Raw genomic sequence first — 21,941 nt, 5'->3', positions numbered from 1 at the left:
TCCCGGGACACGGTGGGAGGACCAGGTATATGGTGGTGGGGGAGGTCCCGGGACACGGTGGGAGGACCAGGTATATGGTGGTGGGGGAGGTCCCGGGACACGGTGGGAGGACCAGGTATATGGTGGTGGGGGAGGTCCTGGGACACGGTGGGAGGACCAGGTATATGGTGGTGGGGGAGGTCCCGGGACACGGTGGGAGGACCAGGTATATGGTGGTGGTGGGGGAGGTCCCGGGACACGGTGGGAGGACCAGGTATATGGTGGTGGTGGGGGAGGTCCTGGGACACGGTGGGAGGACCAGGTATATGGTGGTGGTGGGGGAGGTCCTGGGACACGGTGGGAGGACCAGGTATATGGTGGTGGTGGGGGAGGTCCTGGGACACGGTGGGAGGACCAGGTATATGGTGGTGGTGGGGGAGGTCCCGGGACATGGTGGGAGGACCAGGTATGTGGTGGTAGGGGGAGGTCCCGGGACATGGTGGGAGGACCAGCTAATGGTGGTAGTGGGAGGTCCCGGGACACGGTGGGAGGACCAGGTATATGGTGGTAGTGGGAGGTCCCGGGACACGGTGGGAGGACCAGGTATATGGTGGTAGGGGGAGGTCCCGGGACACGGTGGGAGGACCAGGTATATGGTGGCATCTGTGGTGATAGTAGGAGGTCCAGGTACATGGTGGGATCTGTGGTGATAGTAGGAGGTCCAGGTACATGGTGGGATCTGTGGTGATAGTAGTAGGAGGTCCAGGTACATGGTGGGATCTGTGGTGATAGTAGTAGGAGGTCCAGGTACATGGTGGGATCTGTGGTGATAGTAGGAGGTCCAGGTACATGGTGGGATCTGTGGTGATAGTAGGAGGTCCAGGTACATGGTGGGATCTGTGGTCATAGTAGGAGGTCCAGGTACATGGTGGGATCTGTGGTGATAGTAGGAGGTCCAGGTACATGGTGGATCAGGGTCTGTGGTGGTAGTGTGAGATCTAGATATGTGTTGGACCAGACTGGTAGTATCTGTGGTGGAAGCGGAAGGTCCTGGTACATGGTGGGCCAGGGCTGGGATCTGTGGTGGTAGTAGGAGGTCCAGATACATGGTGGACCAGATTAGTAGTATCTGTGGTGTGTGGTCCAGAAACCTTGTGTGAGGTCTAGAAACATGGTGGACCAGTATCTGTGGTGTGAGGTCCAAATACATGGTGGACCAGGATCTGTGTTGGTGGGAGGTCTAGTTACATGGTGGTCCAGATATGAGGTGGAGCAGGGTTGGGATGTGTGATACCCAGACACCAGGGCCTGGATCTGGGAAAGTAGTATGATATCCAGGCAAGTGGTTATCCAGGCAAGTGGTCATCCAGAGCAGAATCTGTGGATGAGACTTGTGTTCATGGTGGCCCAGGACTGGTGGTATCTGTGATGGTAGTGTGAGATCCAGATAAGTGGTGGACCAGGACTGGTGGTATCTGGGATGGTAGTGTGAGATCCAGATAAGTGGTGGACCAGGACTGGTGGTATCTGTGATGGTAGTGTGAGATCCAGATAAGTGGTGGACCAGGCTCGGTGGTATCTGTGATGGTAGTGTGAGATCCAGATAAGTGGTGGACCAGGCTCGGTGGTATCTGTGATGGTAGTGTGTTCCAGATAAGTGGTGGACCAGGCTCGGTGGTATCTGTGATGGTAGTGTGAGATCCAGATAAGTGGTGGACCAGGCTCGGTGGTATCTGTGATGGTAGTGTGAGATCCAGATAAGTGGTGGACCAGGCTCGGTGGTATCTGTGATGGTAGTGTGAGATCCAGATAAGTGGTGGACCAGGCTCGGTGGTATCTGTGATGGTAGTGTGTTCCAGATAAGTGGTGGACCAGGACTGGTGGTATCTGGGATGGTAGTGTGAGATCCAGATAAGTGGTGGACCAGGACTGGTGGTATCTGGGATGGTAGTGTGAGATCCAGATAAGTGGTGGACCAGGACTGGTGGTATCTGGGATGGTAGTGTGAGATCCAGATAAGTGGTGGACCAGGACTGGTGGTATCTGGGATGGTAGTGTGAGATCCAGATAAGTGGTGGACCAGGACTGGTGGTATCTGGGATGGTAGTGTGAGATCCAGATAAGTGGTGGACCAGGACTGGTGGTATCTGGGATGGTAGTGTGAGATCCAGATAAGTGGTGGACCAGGACTGGTGGTATCTGGGATGGTAGTGTGAGATCCAGATAAGTGGTGGACCAGGACTGGTGGTATCTGGGATGGTAGTGTGAGATCCAGATAAGTGGTGGACCAGGCTCGGTGGTATCTGGGATGGTAGTGTGAGATCCAGATAAGTGGTGGACCAGGCTCGGTGGTAGTATGACATATAACAGCCCTGGTCAACCAAGAAGTTATATGTGGTATTATAGGATCTAGCTTCATCCGTATGATGTTATCCATGATGTTAGTGGTGGTGGTAAGATAAGTGGTGGGCTAGGGCCGGAGTCTGTGATTTTTGGCGTCACCTGAGTGGGAGCGGTGGCCCTTGGCAGGTCATTGTGGTGTCAGGTGTGTAGTGCAGGTTATCAGTATTAGTTACTGGTAGGTCCACATTAATAGAGGGACCCTAGTGGGCCAGGATCTGAGAGTCCTAGAGGACCAGGACCAGTATCTGTCACCGGGGTCTGGCTGCTACCTGTCACCATCATGTATACTACACAAGCTCCAGGTTATTGGGTAATTCTGGACCGTGTCTATGGGGCGAGGAGACACTCCAGACTGCTGGCCTGGGCGAGGAACAGGGACTCTAGCAGTGACCGGTGCGGGGAGGGGTAAATTCCCTCGTTTCCCTTGTGCAGATGAGGTGGACGTTGTATTGTGCTTGGGAGAAGGACGTTGTGTTGCACAGAAGCTGTGATGCTCTAATGACAGGACTTCCAGCAGGGGTGGTTCCAGGACTCTTTTAATAACCTCTTTAGGGCGGTAACCTGAGTGATCTCACGGTGGCCTGTAATGTAGTGTGTAGGTGCCGTCCTGTGATGGAGTCCGTCCCTCTGCTGCCTCCCATACAGGAAGCGTTTGAGTGACAGACGCAGTGAGTGCCTGACAGCTGTCGGGTCCTATCAGTATTGTGTGTAGATGGAGGCCGGGGACACCTGTCATGGAGACCATGCCGGGGACACCTGTCATGGAGAGCGGAGCACGTGAAGCATGGAGCACTCACACTGACTCTTTCCTTATTTAGCCTGTAGTAGTAAGATAAGACGGGAGGGCTGATGTGCTGCCCGCACGGACATAGCGGAAGGTAGCGTCAGTACAATGTATACACACTAAGAATACGTAGGTGGTAGGATTTATATCCTCTGTAGCCTGGACTGTGAGGACTTCCCCTTATGAGAACCTTTGCTGCCATATTCCCATGACTGTCCGGAGCCGGTCCCAGCTTGGGTCTGCGCTGTGTTAGCCAGTTAGTTGCAAATGAGCACAATATATGGAATGATAGTGGTAATACATCCGCAATCGGTTGTAATAACTAACGGACGATATGTACATACGCCCAAAGATTAACAGTGATTTTATGGTCTGCTCCAAAGATGTGAGCCACATACAAACATGTTTTTTTTTTTCCGCGTGTGTAGCGACCTAGACTAATATTCACGTTCTTGGTCCTGCACGGTCAGTGGCATAATCGCCATAAAATACCAAGGTTTGAAATTTTTGGTCACATGACATCCTAGAAAATATGGAATAAAAAGTGATCAAAAAGTCACACGATGGCGTCATTACGTAATAAAACCATATGGGCGTGTAGATGAAATAATAGAGAGAGGGCTTTTAAAATGGAGAAGAAAGACGAATTGTCCTTAATGGGTGGCGCTGATCCCGGTGGCTGTTTGTCCTGGCTGCATTGGAGAAGACGAGGAGTGAGTGAGTGCGGCTGGTGTAAGTCGGTGCTGAGGGCTAAAGGTCACTTCCTATTGAGAGAAATAAAAACCTAGATCTGAGCCGCTGGGAAAGGACGAGGAGGATACCGTATTTGTACTGGAAGCTTTTGGTGTCTGTGTTAGTCGTACCTGTAGTCGGCCATAACCTGCTGATGGCCTCCATACTAGCGCTATACCAGACGGTCTGGAAGGCGTACTATGATCATGCCGGTGGTCAGGCACACTGTGGGCTCTGTGACATGGAGCGACAATCCTCTAGAACCATCCAGACCTTAGTCAGTGGTGCATGGCTTCGTGTAATAGCGATGCACGGCCGATGGCGGGGGACTGTGTGACAGCCGATCACAGGGACGGGACCTCAGTGGTTCCTATGTCCATCACTGAGCACCTGTGACCCCATCACCCATTCACCAGTTAGGATTGTGCCAACCACTTGCATGCTGGGAATACCCCACAAGACCGGCCATTTTGGAGCTTTTTTTAATTTATTTTTAACCCAGTTAGACTTTCCGACTTTCCTGCAGCGGCACCAGGGTACAGGAGCTGGCAGTCGGTGGCCACGAGTATCCTCCGTCCTCTACAGTGAGCTGACACGCTGTATACATGGCGCAGGCTGCTGGGTCATATCCAAGGGACATGACCTCTCTTCTATGGAGATCAGCGGGTGGGGAGATCCCGGGAACAGTAGAATGCAGTGAGTAAACCTCATTGCCTATATACTTACTATTGATGGGAATCTTTAGTCATCCATTGAACATGATGGGGATATCTCCGATCCTAGCGATGGGTCGGCTCTTCTCATGAATGATCCGGTGATGGAGCTCTGTATATACAACTCCTGATAAGTTTATAATACAAGGTGTGGGACCTTCTAGAAGTTCATAGGTCACAGGAAGAGTCACATGATGTCTGTTTACCCAGTGACAGTGATTCACGTGTTGTGGTCACAAGGAGCTCCGCTTGTTTATTCCTCATCCTGCTATAACATCTATGGGGGAATCTATCAGCCATTTACCGACTTGTCTTTTGACCTAGGAAAAGTGCTCTGGTCCGAGACACACATACATAAGGTCATAGACACGTCAGTAGTGTGAAACGGCCGGTGTCGCCCGCGGATGACAGCCGCCTCTACATAGGCAAACTCGTCTTGGGAGTGATAGCCTGCTCAGCCAATCACTGGCTGCTATCCTGTCCTGTCAGTCAGTGATTGGCTGAGCGGGCTGTCACTCCTGATATAAGGATTTGTCTCTGGTGGTGGCTGTGATCAGCGGAGGACACTGGGGAGCCCAGAGAGGTAAGTATAGGCTCCTTATTGTTTTCTATATAATAGCAGCTATATGTTAAGTTATCCAGCCCTGGGAAATCCCTTTAATTTAACTACAAATCCTTATCCTGGTGACATAACATCCCTATCTCTCGTTTATTGGAAACGCACAGCTCGGTCTTCTCATGGTCGCCGTATGACTAACTACACAAGACTGTCTTCTCAAGGTTCCTGGGGGAAGCTGCGTAATAGTCTGTAAACCTGAAGTGTAGTGCGGGGCCAAAGGAACAGATCAGTCCCTAGAGGTCTGGTGAATGGTCCCACCGCAGGTGCGTCTGCATATCCAGCATATAAAGCAGTGTGTCCTCGCCTTGTCGCTGTAGTACGGGGCTTCTTGGGTTGTGATGACACAGAAACATGGAAAACTACTGACTACCTAATATTTATTGGCGACATACGACATGTGTGGTCCATCCCCTCCCCCCCTCCACCACCCCACCACTTTGAAAGAACAAAAATTCATAAATTTAACAACTTTTAGAGGAATTCCTGTGACATTTTTTCTTTCAAATCAGCTGGTGCCAGAAAGTTATATAGATTTGTATTTTACCTCTCTTAAAAAAAAAAAAAAAAAAAAAATATCCAGTCTTCCAGTACTTATTAGCTGCTGTATGTCCTGCTGGAAGTGGTGTATTCTCTCCAGTCTGGAGAGCAGGAAAGGTTTTCTATGGGGATTTTCAACTGCTCTGGACAGTTCCTGACATGGACAGAGGTGGCAGCAGAGAGCACTGTGTCACTGGAAAGAATACACCACTTCCTGCAGGACATACAGCGGATGATGAGTACAGGAACATTTGAGTTTTTTAATTAGAGGTAAATTACAAATCTGTATAGTTTTCTGACACCAATTTATTTAAAATAAACCTTTTTCGCTCCTTTTAAGCAGCATGTCAGTACAGTAGCACAAAGGTTTAAACCTTTTCGGAGCTTCGAGCATCATCCGCTTCCAGTTTGTGTATACAGAACTTGTATTAGAGAGTGGCCGGAGGAGTATATGATATAGTGACCTGCAGCAAACCTTCTGGGCGGGAGAGAAGTCACATTATATTATCTGGCTCCTGTAATCTCTATGGGAAATCCAGAGTGCAGCGTCTGTCAGCAGCGTCCCAGCATGTCGGCCCTATGGCTTCCCGTCATTGTCCATTAGATACAATCTACCAGCTTTGCCGAAAGCTTTTCTGTAGGAAACGTTCCCCTGTGTTCACACCGCTTAGATTTGTTGTGGATTTTGGCACTGACACCCCACTATAACAGCACCAAATCTGTGACCGCTCTGCACCCCATACCTGTGACTGGGGGTATGCACAGCTGCATGCTGGGGAAACGTTCACTCTTAGATCTTTTGCACTATTCTGTGGCCGGCTGGGTGTGCGCGCCACTTACCATATGGATTAACGTTTTATTTATACTCTACAACCGATTTCCATTGGTGATTTGGCGGATGTGGCAGTCAGTTCTGTCCAGACGCATGGCAGCTTATCCTCACTGATTCAGAGAGGCGTTGTCCCAGATTGTTCAGGTCCTGTGGCCGGGGGGGAGGGGGGCACACACACACACATTGCCTGATATGCCACCATGTATGGCTGCAAAAAAGGCGTCTATCAGCGCTCGATAAATGGCGCGACCTATAGCTGTTTTTGTTTGTGCGGCCATTAGATATCATTGTTATCAGCTGCACATCTCCTGGTTGGACAAAGATTTTACTTGACCACACAGGAGATCAGATTGTCCAATGGGCGGCCCTTTGCTCCTTCTTCAGCTGATCACTGGCTCTTTTACACAGGTAGATTATCTGGTAAATGAGCGTTCCTAGGAATCCAAGAAGGTTCCCATGTCCCAGCCCCAAAAGTTTCTTCCATTGTCTTTGGTCGCATTTCTTCTCTTTGCTTTAACCTGCAAAAAATGCCATTTCTATGTGCTATCCAGACTCTCCCCGTGTTTCTCCAGTGCCTGATCACCGCTTCGGGATCGCCACCAGGGCCGATGTCACATGAACTGGCCGCGCTCAGCCAGTGACTGGGGCAGGACGCTGCTGCTGTCACTGATTGGCTGAGCAGGCTGTCCATCACAACTCTGAGGGGCAGATAATGCCTTTCAACAGGGGTCATTCCTTAAGCTGGTCATGTGATGGAGAGGTAAGGAAGGATTGGTGTTTTGTTCGCCCGTGCCCCTGACTCCTTTCAAATTTTAGCCAGGGCGGAACTTCTCCTTTTAATCTTGTTTCTGTAATAATTACTGATCTGAAACTTAATTCTGTAATGGATTTCCCACTAAATTTAAAGAAGTCTTGTCAATTTAAAAAAAGTCAACTGGAAGAGTTAGGGGGGCAACATAATAAACAATCACTACTCTCCTCTCCCGTGCCCCGGGATTGTTTATTATGACCCCCCCCCCCCCCCCCCCCCCCCCCCCCCCGCCCCGCTGCCACTTTACATATTTGTAAAACTTCCAGACTTCTTCTTTTTAAAGGGGTATTCCGCTGAAAAAGTTTTTGATATGTTGCTGCCCATGGGGATAACATATCAGCCATCATCATGTTCTCCTACATCATCTCTGTGTCCCGGCCGAGACAATCCGGCTTCACTTCAGAGACCTGTCTAAGGGTGACTGCGGCAGTCAGTGACTAGCTAAGCAGGCTGTGGAATACCCCTTTAACAGTCTCTAAATGAGTCCCGGAACCAGTGTGCCTCCTGGCCTGAGTCTTGGTGTCCCCTTGTTGTGTGCTGTGTGGTAACTTGTGCACTGACTTTCTAATTGTAATCCTGTAGATACAAGGTGCGTGATGGTGTTCCTGATGGAGCAGGTTGGGGAAGGTCCGCCCTGCTCCTGTGGAAAGTATTTGCTAGAAGTGCTGGTTACATAATCTGTAGCTGACTACCATGTCCTAGATGGGCAGGAGGGTAACCGGTCCTGTGCTGTCTGGTTTCCAGAGTATTACACTAGCTGCAGCGTTGGCCGAGAGCCCAAGTTGTGCCTCTTTGTTCTGTGAGCGGCTCAGGGCGACTTACCATGAATAGTTGCCAGCGATATGCAAACCAAGACTAATGCTGCCACGTGAGGCCTTAAAGTGTCTTGTTTCCAAAAAACTTTTCACATATCAAAGAGACATGTCAAACGTATTGATCGGTCTGGGTCAGAGTGTTCAGAACGGTATCACTCAGGAGAACAAGTAGGGAGAAGACCCCCTGCAGCACGTCCTCCCCCACTCTGCTAGAAAAAAAAATCAGGCTCATAACATAAGTCAATGGAGCCCGACTGTTTTTTTTCTTACACAGAGCGGAGAGTGCGGGGTCCTCTGCTGGCTGGCTTCTCCTGATCAGTACTGGTCTAAACACTCGGACCCAGACCCCCACCAGTCGCTATATTATATCTGTGCTGCTTGTGAATCAGGAAGTCTCCTCCAGTCTTCAGGTCCCATCTCCTCCGGCTATAACTCATCCTGAAGAAGGCGAAATGCTCAATCCACACAGGCCAGTAGTGTTACCGACATAACTGTATGTGGCCGAGCGAGCCCTTCTGCAGTTACGGCCAGTGCATGTGACACTCTGGACATTGAGAGCCCAGTGTTTATATAGTGCCTTTCCACTCTGAAGATTGTACAGTCCGGCAAACCTAAAAACTTGTCTGTGGGAACATAATAAGGAAGCTCTACTTACCTGTCCCTGTGCTGCCTTATCCCTCACAGGCCTCCTGAATATCAAGCTACAGACATCACGACCCAGCAGAGGAGTTGGCCGCTCAGCCAATTGGTGACTGGGGGAGGACACCGCTGCAGTCACTGACTGGGCGAGTGGGCCATCCATCAGCCGGGTCATGACTACATCAAAACCCAGGAGAAGATGACCTCTGGAGGGGGTCAGTAGGTCAGTGACGTGGCAGCTTCTTTATTATTCCTTCCCCAGCCTGCAGCCAAATCATCATTTTGTCTGGCGTTCATCTTGTCTTATGAACAATCTTGCACAAGTTTAGATTGGAGCAGACTTCCAGATTGTGGACATTGCAAGGGCCATATTGCACATGTTTGCTATGTAAGCGGGCGCTGTTCTGCTAGTCACATGCTGCAAGGGCCATATAATCGCATCCACCCCTTGTCCTTACTGTATATAGAAAGTCTGAAATATATACTTACCTCTCCAGGCGTCCAGTTGCCTGTTCCCCACCGACTCTTCTGATCCGGTCTCTGAAGTGACAAACCTCTCAGCCAATCACTGACTGAGATGGGACAGTACTGCAGCCAGTGACTGGCTGAACAGGGGAAGGCAGAAGCACACCAGGATCCTGGAGCGGTAAGTATATAACTTTTTATTGTGTTCTATATACTTTCATCAGTGGTCGATTTTATAACACGCTGAAAGACCTCAATCAGCCGATGGTCGTCTCTTTGGGTGGTAGTCATGTTTTCTTGGTTACTTTGTCCTACCTTCTCCTTGGCGAGTAGTTATGGTGAGAGCCTTTGAGGAGGGGGTCTCCTGTGAGAAGCTTGGCAGGGCGTCTCCTGTAAGGAGTGAGCTGGAATGACCCTGGGGTCAGGTGACAACCTTGCTGGTCGGTGCGGTGTATGTCCCGATGACATCAGCCCCCCAGCACCGCGCTGCCCCCTCCTCACTGTGATGAGATCCGGTTACCGCACATTCATGGGATGGCTCTTTGCTCTCCTCGTGTGTTTGGTCTCCATCGTGTATTTTTACTCTTCTCCTCCCGTTTCCTCGCCCCCCCTCCCCCTCCCCTGTCTCTGCTATTCTTATAGGTATTGCACAATAAACAGAATTTGGCTCCTTTTCACCTTGCTGTCATGCGGTGAGGCCGAGGAGTTTCCTCTCTGAATGAATGTTAGAAGATCAGCTGAGGGTTTTTCTAGAGGAAGTGTAATGTGGTGACACTCGTATCTGGTCTCCACCCCGCGTAGCTATTCAATGGTTGGGGAAGTCGATGAAATATACGGCATTCCTAACATAAATGGCTCCCCTCCCCCCGTATTGTCAGATCTGGGGTTTATTGTTCGTGTATGTGTGTAAAATAAATCTATCTTTTCCTGAGGCTTCAGCCTCATTGCTCCTATGATCTGGTGCTGTATATGGCAGTCTGCTATCACAGAACTGGTCATACACCATAGCTAAATGTTGGACAAATGGGGGGATTTCGGCCATACTAGGAGTCTATCAAATGTGTATAGTGACCTCCCAACTCTCCTCTGATGGCAGAGATCAGCAGCAGATAAGATTGGACATCTCAACTGCCTGATCCTTTTGTTCTTGGGGAGAAAAGCCAGTGATTTAAGAATGGAAGATTTGTGAACAGGAATAAGGCCCATTTAGGGTCCATTTACTCAGATTATCTCCCAAAGATTTGAAGCCAAAGCCAGAAACTGACTATAAACAGAGATCAGGTCATAAAGGAAAGCCTAAGATGTTTCCTCTTTTTAAATCCATTCCCGGCTTTGGCTTCAAATCTTTGGCAGATCTTTCTGTTTAAATGGACCCATACACAGGCTGGTTATCGGCCAGCAGCGTTGCTAAAAGCATTCGTTCAGCTGATGATCGGCCTGTGTTAAAGTTACACCGATCAAAGGGAGCAGGAAACTGCCCGATCCTCGGCTGATCGCATATTGGCCGTACATGTCCCTGGGTAACCAGAGGATGAGTGGTCAGTAGCCATAGATATAAGTGATGGCATGAAAGATAGTTGTAGCATGTAAAAGAATTGCAAAAAATATTGAGGGGGTCGGCCGTGGTTATATAGCGATCAGGCATCGGGCCAGATTTATCGGCTCCATCAGTGTCGTCTGCGCTCTTAATTCAGTGTGGTCCCACAGGAACTGCCCACTAAGCCATGACTCTGCACTGCGGGGGCACGGGGATAAGAAAATAGGACTTTATTATGATTCCCCCCCCCCCTGGGATTTTTGAAAATCTATTGATGACTGACAACATTTATAAAATTCATATTAAAACTCACTATAAATTTTGAAGTGGTTTTTTTTTTTTTTTTTTTTCTTCCCTAAAGCAGGGGGTCGGCACATTTTCTGACTCCCAGCCAAATCTATCTCCGACTACACAGCCCTGATCACTTCTACCAGTTCCCCGTCCAAGGCTGTTGCAGAGCATCTCATTTCACTGCAGACTATTGCATAAGTGTCGGTGAGGTTTCAGCACCTGCTGCATCCTTCAGCACAAGGCAGCAGGCTGTAATCTCACCGCACTCTCTGTAAATGTGCCAATAAAGATATATATGTATCTGTGTACATGACCGGGAGATGGTCATGGGGCAGGGCCAGAGTTCAGAGACAATATCTAGCCCCGCCTCCTGTGACATCAGAGGATGATGCGTTGTCTATGTATAGGACGAGGGGCTCCGGAGCTGTATCAGTTTTTCAAGTATAAATTAATATAAAGTAAGCAGAAGTGCGGTGTTGGGGAGGCGGCACTACACTGCTTACCCTGATAGGAGGATATATCCGTATACTATATACTGTAGCGCTGGAGTAGTGAGGACCCCTTTAAACACATGGCGACTATTTAGACCCTGTGCATGTATAACCAGGACTGAATACTACTAACCTGTATGACTGTCCTGGCCTTCATGGTGGATGCGGTATAGAGAGCCGCAGCCAGCAGAGAATTACTGACATACTTGTGGCCACAAAGTAAAGTAAGCCATTTGCTGTTGAAGTCTGAAGGTTTTCCTGCAGTGAATTATTATTATTCTGCAGTTTCTTGCACTTCCCCATCCTTTACCTTCCAAGGACATTAATTTTTATTTTTATTTTTTTATTTCTTCCTATATGGCTGGGGTTTTGTAAAAATTAGAAAAGCAATGTGTTGTACTCTCCTCCCCTGATCCCCTTCAGCTCCCGGTCTGATGTCCTCTTTCCTCCTGCTTGTCACGGCTTCCTCCTCCTCCTCCTATCCCAGTGAGACTTACCTGCTCAGCCAGTCACTGACTTGGGGGCGGGGCTGAAGAGGTTGTCCCGGGATCGGAGGCAGTGATGTACTAGGCAGACTCAGGCCCCTTTACACTTCAGGAAAATCTATCTGGATTTATTTATCAGGAATCCCGGCTCTATTTCCTGACCCATAGGGTTCTGTTGGGCACGGACACCCTTTAGGATTTTTCCTAAAAGATGTCTGTGCCAGAAAATAGGGCTGAAAATTATAGATCATATAATTTTGGCACGGTGGCCCTATAGTGGAATATGGAGTTCTATATGGCTCTGAATGCACATCCAGAAACTGTCAAGAATACCAGATGCATTGCTTGGCAGCTCAGGACAACATAAGCACCTGGGCAGTTACCGCTGACACCGGCTCTTTAACTGTATGTGCTATTGTTTAGGAGCACATACAATTCAATGTGGCACTATGTTTGACAGGGCCAGGAACTGTTGGCTCCCAGCCCTGTCAATCTCCTCTTCTGTCAGGCAGCATTATGCCTCTGGCCACAAGAGGCTGCTCTCCTACCCCTCAATAGGTCCTGAATGGCTTCCTGATCTTAAAATCGGCCACAAAGTGTGAAAGGGGCTGCACGGCTGTGTCTGTACACTATCACTAACTTTCAAAAAGTTTTGGAGCTCCCGACATCATAATTAATCATGCTGGGAGCTCCAAAGGTCCGCTCCACAGAACAGTCTGTATGGACATGTGCATTATACCTTAGGACACTTGTAGGGTATTACACATAGTAATGTGGCGTCTTATGGAGGTTTCCTCCCCTTATTACACTGGAAGAAAGTACAGGGGGCTGATATCTCTGGGGGATGTGATATAGCTCTGGATGTAAGTAAGTTGTGCTGTATGTACAGGACAGATGTCTAGACACACATATATATTATATATAGGAGACGCTTGCTGGCCGCACTATTAATATACATGATATACTGGACTGGGTGTGCACGTCTTCCCTTCCTCCGTGTGTCTGATACATCGGGATCTCTCATGTATAGATGTTCACAATAGTCAATCTGTCAACCTCAACCCAGATGGTGTAATAAGTCACTAGAGTGCGGTAGCCGGGAGCCTGAGGGTATCCGCAGTATTGTGGAGCGTGTATGGTAGACTGGCCACATGGAAACCTAATGGGAATGGTAGCCGCTTCCATCGTGGTAAATGGATAAGTGCCGGTGCTGACAAAGACCGCTAGTCGCCCCTCTGCCAGACTTCGGGCCCTATTACACCAATAGTTTGTCCTACAGATTTTTGTAAGCCAAAGCCAGAAATGGATTTGAGAAGATGAGGAATCCCAGTCTTTCCATTGTTACCTGTTCTCTTTTTTATAGTCCATTCCTGGCTTTGGCTCAAAAAAACTGTCAGATAATCTGTTGGTTTCCAGGAGACTTACTGTCTGATTCTGGTGGCGTCTTACTTGGCTGCTGGTCTAAGAATAGCTGAAGGTCACCGCTCAGACTGCTGCAGGTCAGAGGTCAATCTGAGCTCAGGGGATTCTGGGAGACCCATTCTGTAGAACAATGCTCTGTGGGTTGTGACTGATATGAGGCACCATTAATAGAGTGGCCGGGCTGTATGAGCGCTTGCTGTGCCGTTTGTGCGGCCTTATTGCTATTGAAAGTGTATGGGGACCTTTAAACCTGTGGGGGACCTCTACCAAAGATGACACTGCAGACTGAGCTCCTGCACCCTGGTCGTCAAGGGGTTAAACATAAATATGAACCAGCCTGCCTGCAGTGTTTGTCCTCCATGAGACTTCCCCTTTAAGTCCTGGGATACGGATTGCTTGGCTTTCTCGCTGCATTTCCGGCTCTTACCGGCACTTGTGCTGCAGTTTTGTTGTAATCTCCAAGTGCTGAGTCAGGGAATCCTCCTCCTCCTCCGTGCTTCTCCTCCTCCTCCTCCGTGCTTCTCCTCCTCCATCCTCCCTGGCATACAGCACACACTATCGCAGTGTATATATATACTTGGACTAGGAACTTGGTTGATTCTCCTCTTTTTATTAGTAATTTTTTTTTTTTCTGTTGCTGATCAAACCGGTTACGATAGGAGTATATATGGCGTCACATTCCCCTCATTCTGCAGGGTGACAACCTCAGCGACACCCTGTAACCTCGGCCTGGGCTCTTACGTCAGCTCTGAGGTGATGAATTCCTTCCACATCAGCTCATACATGACTGGGATGTCTGAGGGCTCACGGCTGCTGTAACCACATACACATCTCCCTGTAGCCTGGACATGGTGCTTCACCTCACTTGTTTGTTGTTTGGAGATATATATCCATGTATATATCTCTATCTAGCACATGGTAGCTGCATACACAAAAAAACAAAAATTATATAAAATATTTATATTTAATAAATATAAATATTATATATATATATATATATATATATATATATATATATATATATATATATATATATATATATAATATTTATATTTATTAAATATAAATATTTTATATAATTTTTTTTTATTTTTTTTTTTTTTTTTTTTTTTTTTTTTGTGTATGCAGCTACCATGTGCCAGTATGCTAGGCTTACTATGAAGAGCATTTCTGGGGTCTTAGAGGTGAATTCCTAAACTGAAACTATTGTGTAATATAAAACAAAGTTCTCTCCTGTACATCCCCCTGCCACCCCTCTGCTGCAGTCACTTTGGCGCTCCTCGCTAGGCCTGCAGCCATGTTGCTGTGTACACAGTCGACACTATAGTGTGTTGGTGTCATTTTGCTTTGTGCGTGGCCTTTCTTTAAGGAGTACTCTCCTCACCCCTGTGCTCCTATGGTCCCCGCCGCGTCCTGCTCACTTCCTGGTTTGGGGATCTACGTTGCTGTGTCTTGTTTTGGGATTAACACTTCTCCAAGCCCATAACATGACGTGACCTCCCAGAAACCAGAGGGTGGTGGTCGGTAACCTAGGCAACAAGCTCTTAGCTATACAGGAGCTGCAGAGGGCCAAAATACTAAAGTAAGCAATTTAGCTAATAAAAGGCAGTGGTGAAACTACTTTTATGTATGAAAATTGTTAAAGCTGAGAATACCCCTTTTAACTTGGGGTCTGGTTACCCACTGACTCTCAGTCTCATCTCCTTGTAGCTGCGGTCAGGCTGACCTGGATCTCTTGTGTGAAGCAGATATGAACATCATCCAGAATACAGAGCCCAGAGTCGGTGACGGAAAGCTATAGGATGTGGCTGCTGCCATTGTATATACTGGCAGGGGCTGTTACAGCGAACCTGTCACTTATCATATAAGAATGTCTGTCACCCGTGCCCTAACCAAGGCCTTATTCTTACTCTCCGTAATCCACAGACCCTACAGAGTGTAAAGCCTCGCCGTGGACACTCGGCCCTCCCGGCATCATGTATCATTTGGGGTTACTGCAGAGTACCCGGGGAATATTCAGGGAGAGGTGCTGGTCAGATGGGAGCACTGACCGGTAATGATTACCATATCCGTAGTCAGGTTTAGACCGTATCATGTGACCAGGAATCCGCGTCACACAAGCCCTTATAAATGTGTGTGTAGAGCAGGGGTACTCAACAACTTACCAGGGTCTGTCAGGTGAAGGTCCGAGCTGAACATCAGTAGTAAACGTGTTTTGTTAACATTTCACAAACGTCGTGGACCTATTTACATACAGAATTGATGCTTATTAGTGGGTAAACTGGCATTTATTTTCTTTTTCACCAGCCCTTATATAGGCCCCCCTGTGTGCTCTCCCTCCCATATTGCCCCCCTGTGCGGCTCCAGTAGTATATAGCTCCCATGTATGCTCCCCCCGTTTGTATAGGGACCCGCTGTGCTCCCCCTCCCGTATAGCATAAACATTAAAAAAAAAATAAAAACTTATACTCACCTGGGTCCGGGCGTCTCCTCTTCTCTTTACTCTTCTGGCCGTACTGCAGCTGTCACAAGAGGCCGCTCTCCCCTTGTCCTTGCACCAGCGCAGTGACGTCACTTGAGCGTTGACACCAGAGACAGAGCAGCCTCTTGTGACCATTGCAGCCACAAGAGTGACTGACAGGGAGGGAGCCAATGGCGCGCTCTCTCTCTCGGTCAGTGGTGCTGCACAGTAATTATGCCTGCTCGTTGCGAGCGCTCAGTTACTGTGCAAGGGGAGCTGCAGCCGGGGTCTGGACAGCTTTGGAGTACTCCTGGTGTAGAGATTACGTGACTAGAATGGCCAAGCAGCAATAACATTACTAATAACGTCCCAATAGAGTATTGTTCATTATTTTCTATTTTTTTTTTTTTTTATTATAATTTGTGGCAAAATAAGAAAACTGCATCAAACCCCACAAATGTGAACGGAGGCCGGTAAGCGTGGGCATAGAGCGGAACATAGCGGGTGGCTTATCTTGGATGGTAGGAACACTCAGTTCCCTGGAAATCCTTAGCTCTTTGGAATGTGTGTGTAATATTTTCTATTTTTCCGATTCCTCTTTTCTAGGCAGAAGTTATTTCCTAGTTCCAGAAATGTTTTCTTCATGTGTTCATGTATCCTGAGCTTAAAGGGAACCGATCGCTCCACAAATCGCTGTAACGCTACGTAAACGTGCTGCTACATGACCCAGCGCATCTCCAAAACAGGTCTATGTCCGGTACATAGAGTAAACTTTTATAAAGTCCCTCTGGGCGTGATTGAAAGCGATGCGCAGTACAGCCGCGTCCTATCCCTGGGCGTGCGCAGTACAGCCGCGTCCTATCCCTGGGCGTGCGCAGTACAGCCGCGTCCTATCCCTGGGCGTGCGCAGTACAGCCGCGTCCTATCCCTGGGCGTGCGCAGTACAGCCGCGTCCTATCCCTGCTTTATTGCGCATGTTCGACTTAAGGAACACTTATCACATCCCACCTGTTGGTAGCGCAATGGCCCGCCTGGGATGAATGTAATGTGACTGAAATTACAGCACTTTAAGAGGGCTGTGATTGCGTCGCTGACTCACCCGGTGACCATGACTAGTTGCTGAAGAGAGGCGCTCAGATGACTATTTAGGAGTCATGTACATAGAGCGCAGGACTTTATATATGTAAGTTCACTCTATGTACCAGGCCGGGACAGGGATATGTTTTAGAGGTGCGCTGGACCCTGTGGCAGCACCTTTCCTAGCGTTATTGTGACACTTGGGAGTAATTAGTTCCCTTTTTAAAGGGATTTTTTAAGGGGAAAAAGTGGTGAAGATTTCCTGGACTTGCCTCTCCCTGGCACTTTTCTTTGTGGATCCCCTGCCCCCTTCTATTTCCCAGTAGTCTTTGCCCTGTAGACTTTCCTCTGATCTGGCGGGATATCTTACCCCCTGGGTGTGGCTTACTGGAATAATGAGGGTGGGGCTTCAGGATCAGCGCTACTGACAGCCCAAAACAACCAGTAGGGAAAAGTAGGAGATTGTGGGGGGGGAAGGCGAGCGGTATTATACAGCTGCCACTGGGTACGTGTACATTCAGTGACTGGAGGCGCTCTCTAGTCTTTACCCATTTATTATATTGTCGGCATTTCTCTTGGCTGATCTGCTGCTTTCTCTGAATTAGCAGATGACGTTGTTTTTATTGGTTTGTGTCAGCATTTCCTGTTATGTTCCTTCCCCTAAATTAATAACCATCCAGGCCTTATGCCGGCTTTTCTACCAGTCGTACTTTCCTTCCAATATGTCACCTTATATTTTCCATGACGTCCGGTTTCCTTTGGATTCTCTTTTTGCCCTCTTTCCTGCCGGTCAGCAGATTTCTGTTCATTATTCAGTCCCAATATTCATTAAACATCCAATTATATTGATCTATCTGGAATCGGGTGACTAAAAGCATTAGAGGAACCAGACGCAAAACAGACCGAGCGATTATTAGGTTCGCTTATGATCTGTGGAACTTGGGGCACGAAGATTATATTCTACTAGTTGGAATTTTAATTTTCCCTTTTTAAAGGGGTTATCCGGTGAAGTAAATTATATGTTCCATACTTGTCTTTTCTCTCCTTCCCCCAGTTCTGAGGCTGCTTTCTACTGAAGACACAGAAAACTGTATCTGTGCTGTTCAGTTCATCTCTGCTCTCATTCCCACCTTTTCTAAGATGGTTGATGGAAACAAATCTACAACTTTGTAATGCTGGGAGGGATAATTAAAGTGAGTTTTCCAGCAGGTTTACCTGACTCTCCTAGCAGATAAAGCCTGCCAAAGACTTTATTACATCAGTCGTCTCAGAAGGGGCGGAGGAGGTGGAGACAGAGAAAGAAGAAGCTCACACACAGTTTCTGTGTCTTCAGCAGAAAGCAGCAGTTCAGAACTGGGGAATGAGACTTAATGAGATAACTAAAGTATGGAAGGAATTGTTAGTCTCCGGGGGGGGGGTGATCTGACATGTATTTTATCAGAGCGGATAACTCTGGATGACTTACTAGATATACTTAGTTTCCTCTAAATCTGTGACACAGTTTAGAATTTGTATCCCATCAGTTTCTGTTTCTCGTTTTTTATTGTCTATAGTCAGGTGTGTTTTTTTTTATCTACTTAAGCCAATTTTGATTTAGTTAAAAATTGTACATGAATATGAAGCTATATCTTGTGGTGACGGATTGAAGGTGATCTTAGCGTCCGTTCTGAGGATTATCACATCTCACACCCCAGTGTTTCTGTAGTTCTCTCATTTATAAGGCTATATTCACACAGGGCGGGATGCTGCAGGGTTTTATGCACTGGAATTATGTTGGGACACTGGGTCTGTAGAAATCCACACGTTGCTTATGAATTTCCGCAGGAAGTGACCTATGGTGTAGACGTTGCATCCGCAGTATGTCGGGTTATATTGGGGAAACTGTGGATTTTCCTATTTGACCTGAATGGAGAAGTCAAATTCTGCACCCACACGTTTCTGATACGTTGGTGACCAGATGTACTAGAACTGTCTAAGGGGGCACCTGTGCTCGGGCTGTATGTATGGATGATGTGCTGCGGAACAAAACTCAGAGTTCCTGGGATCATCATTCATTATGATACCAGGAGTCTGGATACTGTTTAACTCTTAGCGCTACCTTCCTGATAGTGTCTCCCGCTCGCCTCCCGTCCTCCCCATACACAGGAACATGTGGTACGGCTGAGCCTTCCTGTTCTGCCCATGGGGGGGAGCACTTTGGTTGCGGCTTATCTCGCGGCCAGTCCGTCACCACCAACATCTGTCATTAGTTGTCCTAGGCCGCCCCATACACCCTTTGTTATGGAAGGATCAGAGATTTCACTCAAGTTACAAGTTATACTTTTTTTACTTAATGAAAAATAAAATCTCAATCTTCTTAGAACACAATGCTGATCGATGAGGGGGTGTTTTCATAGTCTGACTAGTCTTGTAATCCACTTTTTCAATGTTAAAGAAAAAGACAGCTGATAAATAAATTCTGCTGGTTATGGTTATCGCCAGTAGAGATGAGCAAACCTGCGGAAAGTGCGCTCATCTCTGGCCTCCATTCACACAGTAACATCCATGTCTGGTGATGGTAACCAGTCCAAGCACAATAGGTTTTTTTGGACTTATCCACCCTTGTTTTTTTCCGGAACAGAAGCTCTGATAGAGATCAGTGGCTCCGTCTTTAATAGAAGAGGCACAGGTGCACCAGTTGGCACAGAAGCATTGCTGCCTTATTACCATCCTATCAGTTTTTTGTTTTTCTCATCCACAACACAAACCTGCCACATCTTTACATTTTTCTCCATAAAATCTCCTTTGTAACCATGCGTGCCTCCTCTTCTCTCCACCATAGATGCTGCAGGATTGTCCCAAGGCCCGGCGAGAAGTGGAGCTACACTGGAGGGCGTCTCAGTGTCCGCACATTGTGAAGATCATCGATGTCTATGAGAATCTCTACCAGTCACGGAAATGTCTACTTATTATAATGGAGTGGTAAGTCTTCTGAGTTTTTTTGTATTTTTATTTGTTCTATTCTTTTCCCACCTAATACTGGATACAGATGGCTCACCTGAAGGGCAAGCACTGAAAGTCTGTCATCATGTGAATGGATCACAACAGGACTGATAACCAGCTTATGCCACTTGGGCACCTTACATCCATCAGCATAGACTTCAGAGGAAATTTCTAAACCTACTTTTTTTTTTTTCTTCCATTCTAGAATGTGACTCATTGATGTCAGTGAATTGTGTTTAATTTCAAAGCATCTAATAAACACAAAGCGGAAAGGCCGATAGCTCAGACACCTGACACATCAACTAAAGGAAAGAAAGGCAGAAGACTTGTTACAGGGGATAAAGGGGATCTATTCGTCTAACCTGCTGATGTGTTCCTACTGCACAGGGGACACAGAGGAGGAGGGTATGTGTCTTACCTTCATCCTCAGCGCCGCTGTGCAGTTCGTTGTCTGCTCCACAGTCCGGTGAGACCATTAGAAGCACTGCCCGCCCCCATAGCGCCAATTCGCTGCTGGCCCTTTCTAATTATTATTAATAGAGCGGCCCAGCGGGGGGCAGGCCGGATTGGCACTAAGGAGGCAGGGCAGCGCTCCTAATGGTTTTACCAAACCATGGAGCAAACTATGAACTGCACCGGAGCAGTGCCGAGGAGGAAGGTAGGAGACTTACTGTAAGAGACATGGCTTCCTCCTCGGCGTCTCCTGTGCAGTAGGGACATCTCTAACCTGCTGATAGTTCCCCTTTAACTCAATAGAATTCTGCGTCCATTTGTTTTCAGAGGGAATATAGTATAGTGACATGTCACCTGTGGCCGGTCTGGTTGCTGTAGTGTGATCGTGGCTGTAGAACATAAAATAGGGGAGGAAAGGAGTGTGAGCAGGCGATTATGGTCATCCCCAGTACATAGAGCTATAAGGGTATGTTCACATTATCTGTGATGGCTGTTTTTATTGACCGGCCACCATCTAACAACAAATAACAGCCAATATTTAGAAATAATGGCTGCTGTTTGCTGTTAAATGACGTCCACAAAAAAAATAAATTAAAAAAAATCATTTGACGATGTGTAAACCTAGCCGAAAGCTGTATAGTCCTGTGAGTTCTCTGATAGGATGGGTGAGAAGGGGCAGTCAGACTTTATCCTGGGACCCATTGTAACCCCAGAAAGTTAGTTCTGCACCCCCTGTTACCTGCAGAGCGGCAGAATGGAGATGTGCCCGCTTCTATTGGATTGGGATTAAACTATAAACCAGTTGGAGAACCTGTAGAAAAACATGGCCACGGCCTCATAGCACAACTCTTGTCTCCAGGTGGTTTTACAATTGAAGGGAGACTCTGGAGAAAAAAAAAGGTTTTTAAATCAACTGGTGTCAGAAAGTTTTATATAAATTTTTAATTTACTTCTGTTAAAAAAAAATACTATACTATAATATATTCCAATACTTATCAGCTGCAGTAAGTGGTGTATCTTTCCAGTCTGACACAGTGCTCTCCGCTGCCACCTCTGTCCATGCCAAGAACTGTCCCAAAACTGAGGACAAGTGCCTTGCTGTTTGTGGAGAGTGGCCATGTTTACTGATGCTGTGTACCCCCTTAATAGTTTTTTTTTGGGGGGGGGGGGGGCTGGCTACAGGTTTTTCTGTGGATCCACATTAACGTCTACAACACACTGCCCCCCCCCCTCCCCCCAGTAATGTGTGCGCTCCCATACTGTCACAGGACTCCTACACATGAACCCCCCGCACCAGTATTTCCTGACCAGCATTCCTCTCCTGGGGCAGGCGCAGTGTCACAGGAATCTACCGGGGTGTGGTGGCCTTAAAAACACCGGCACCATCCGGATATAAAGTTTTATATTTATGTA

General features: G+C 47.6%; 1 protein-coding gene across 1 annotated transcript in view; it reads left to right on the top strand.

The window, feature by feature from the left end:
• MAPKAPK2 (MAPK activated protein kinase 2) overlaps positions 1 to 21,941 on the top strand; it is a 34,573-nt gene that overhangs the window by 569 nt on the left and 12,063 nt on the right. The window contains exon 2 of the mRNA XM_069945465.1: positions 19,915 to 20,054. Coding sequence (XP_069801566.1) covers positions 19,915 to 20,054 — 140 coding nt within the window. The remainder of the gene's footprint in view (positions 1 to 19,914; positions 20,055 to 21,941) is intronic.

The sequence above is a fragment of the Dendropsophus ebraccatus genome, chromosome 11 (assembly GCF_027789765.1).
Source record: "Dendropsophus ebraccatus isolate aDenEbr1 chromosome 11, aDenEbr1.pat, whole genome shotgun sequence".
NCBI lineage: Eukaryota > Metazoa > Chordata > Amphibia > Anura > Hylidae > Dendropsophus > Dendropsophus ebraccatus.
This window is presented reverse-complemented; position numbering and strand designations above follow the sequence as displayed.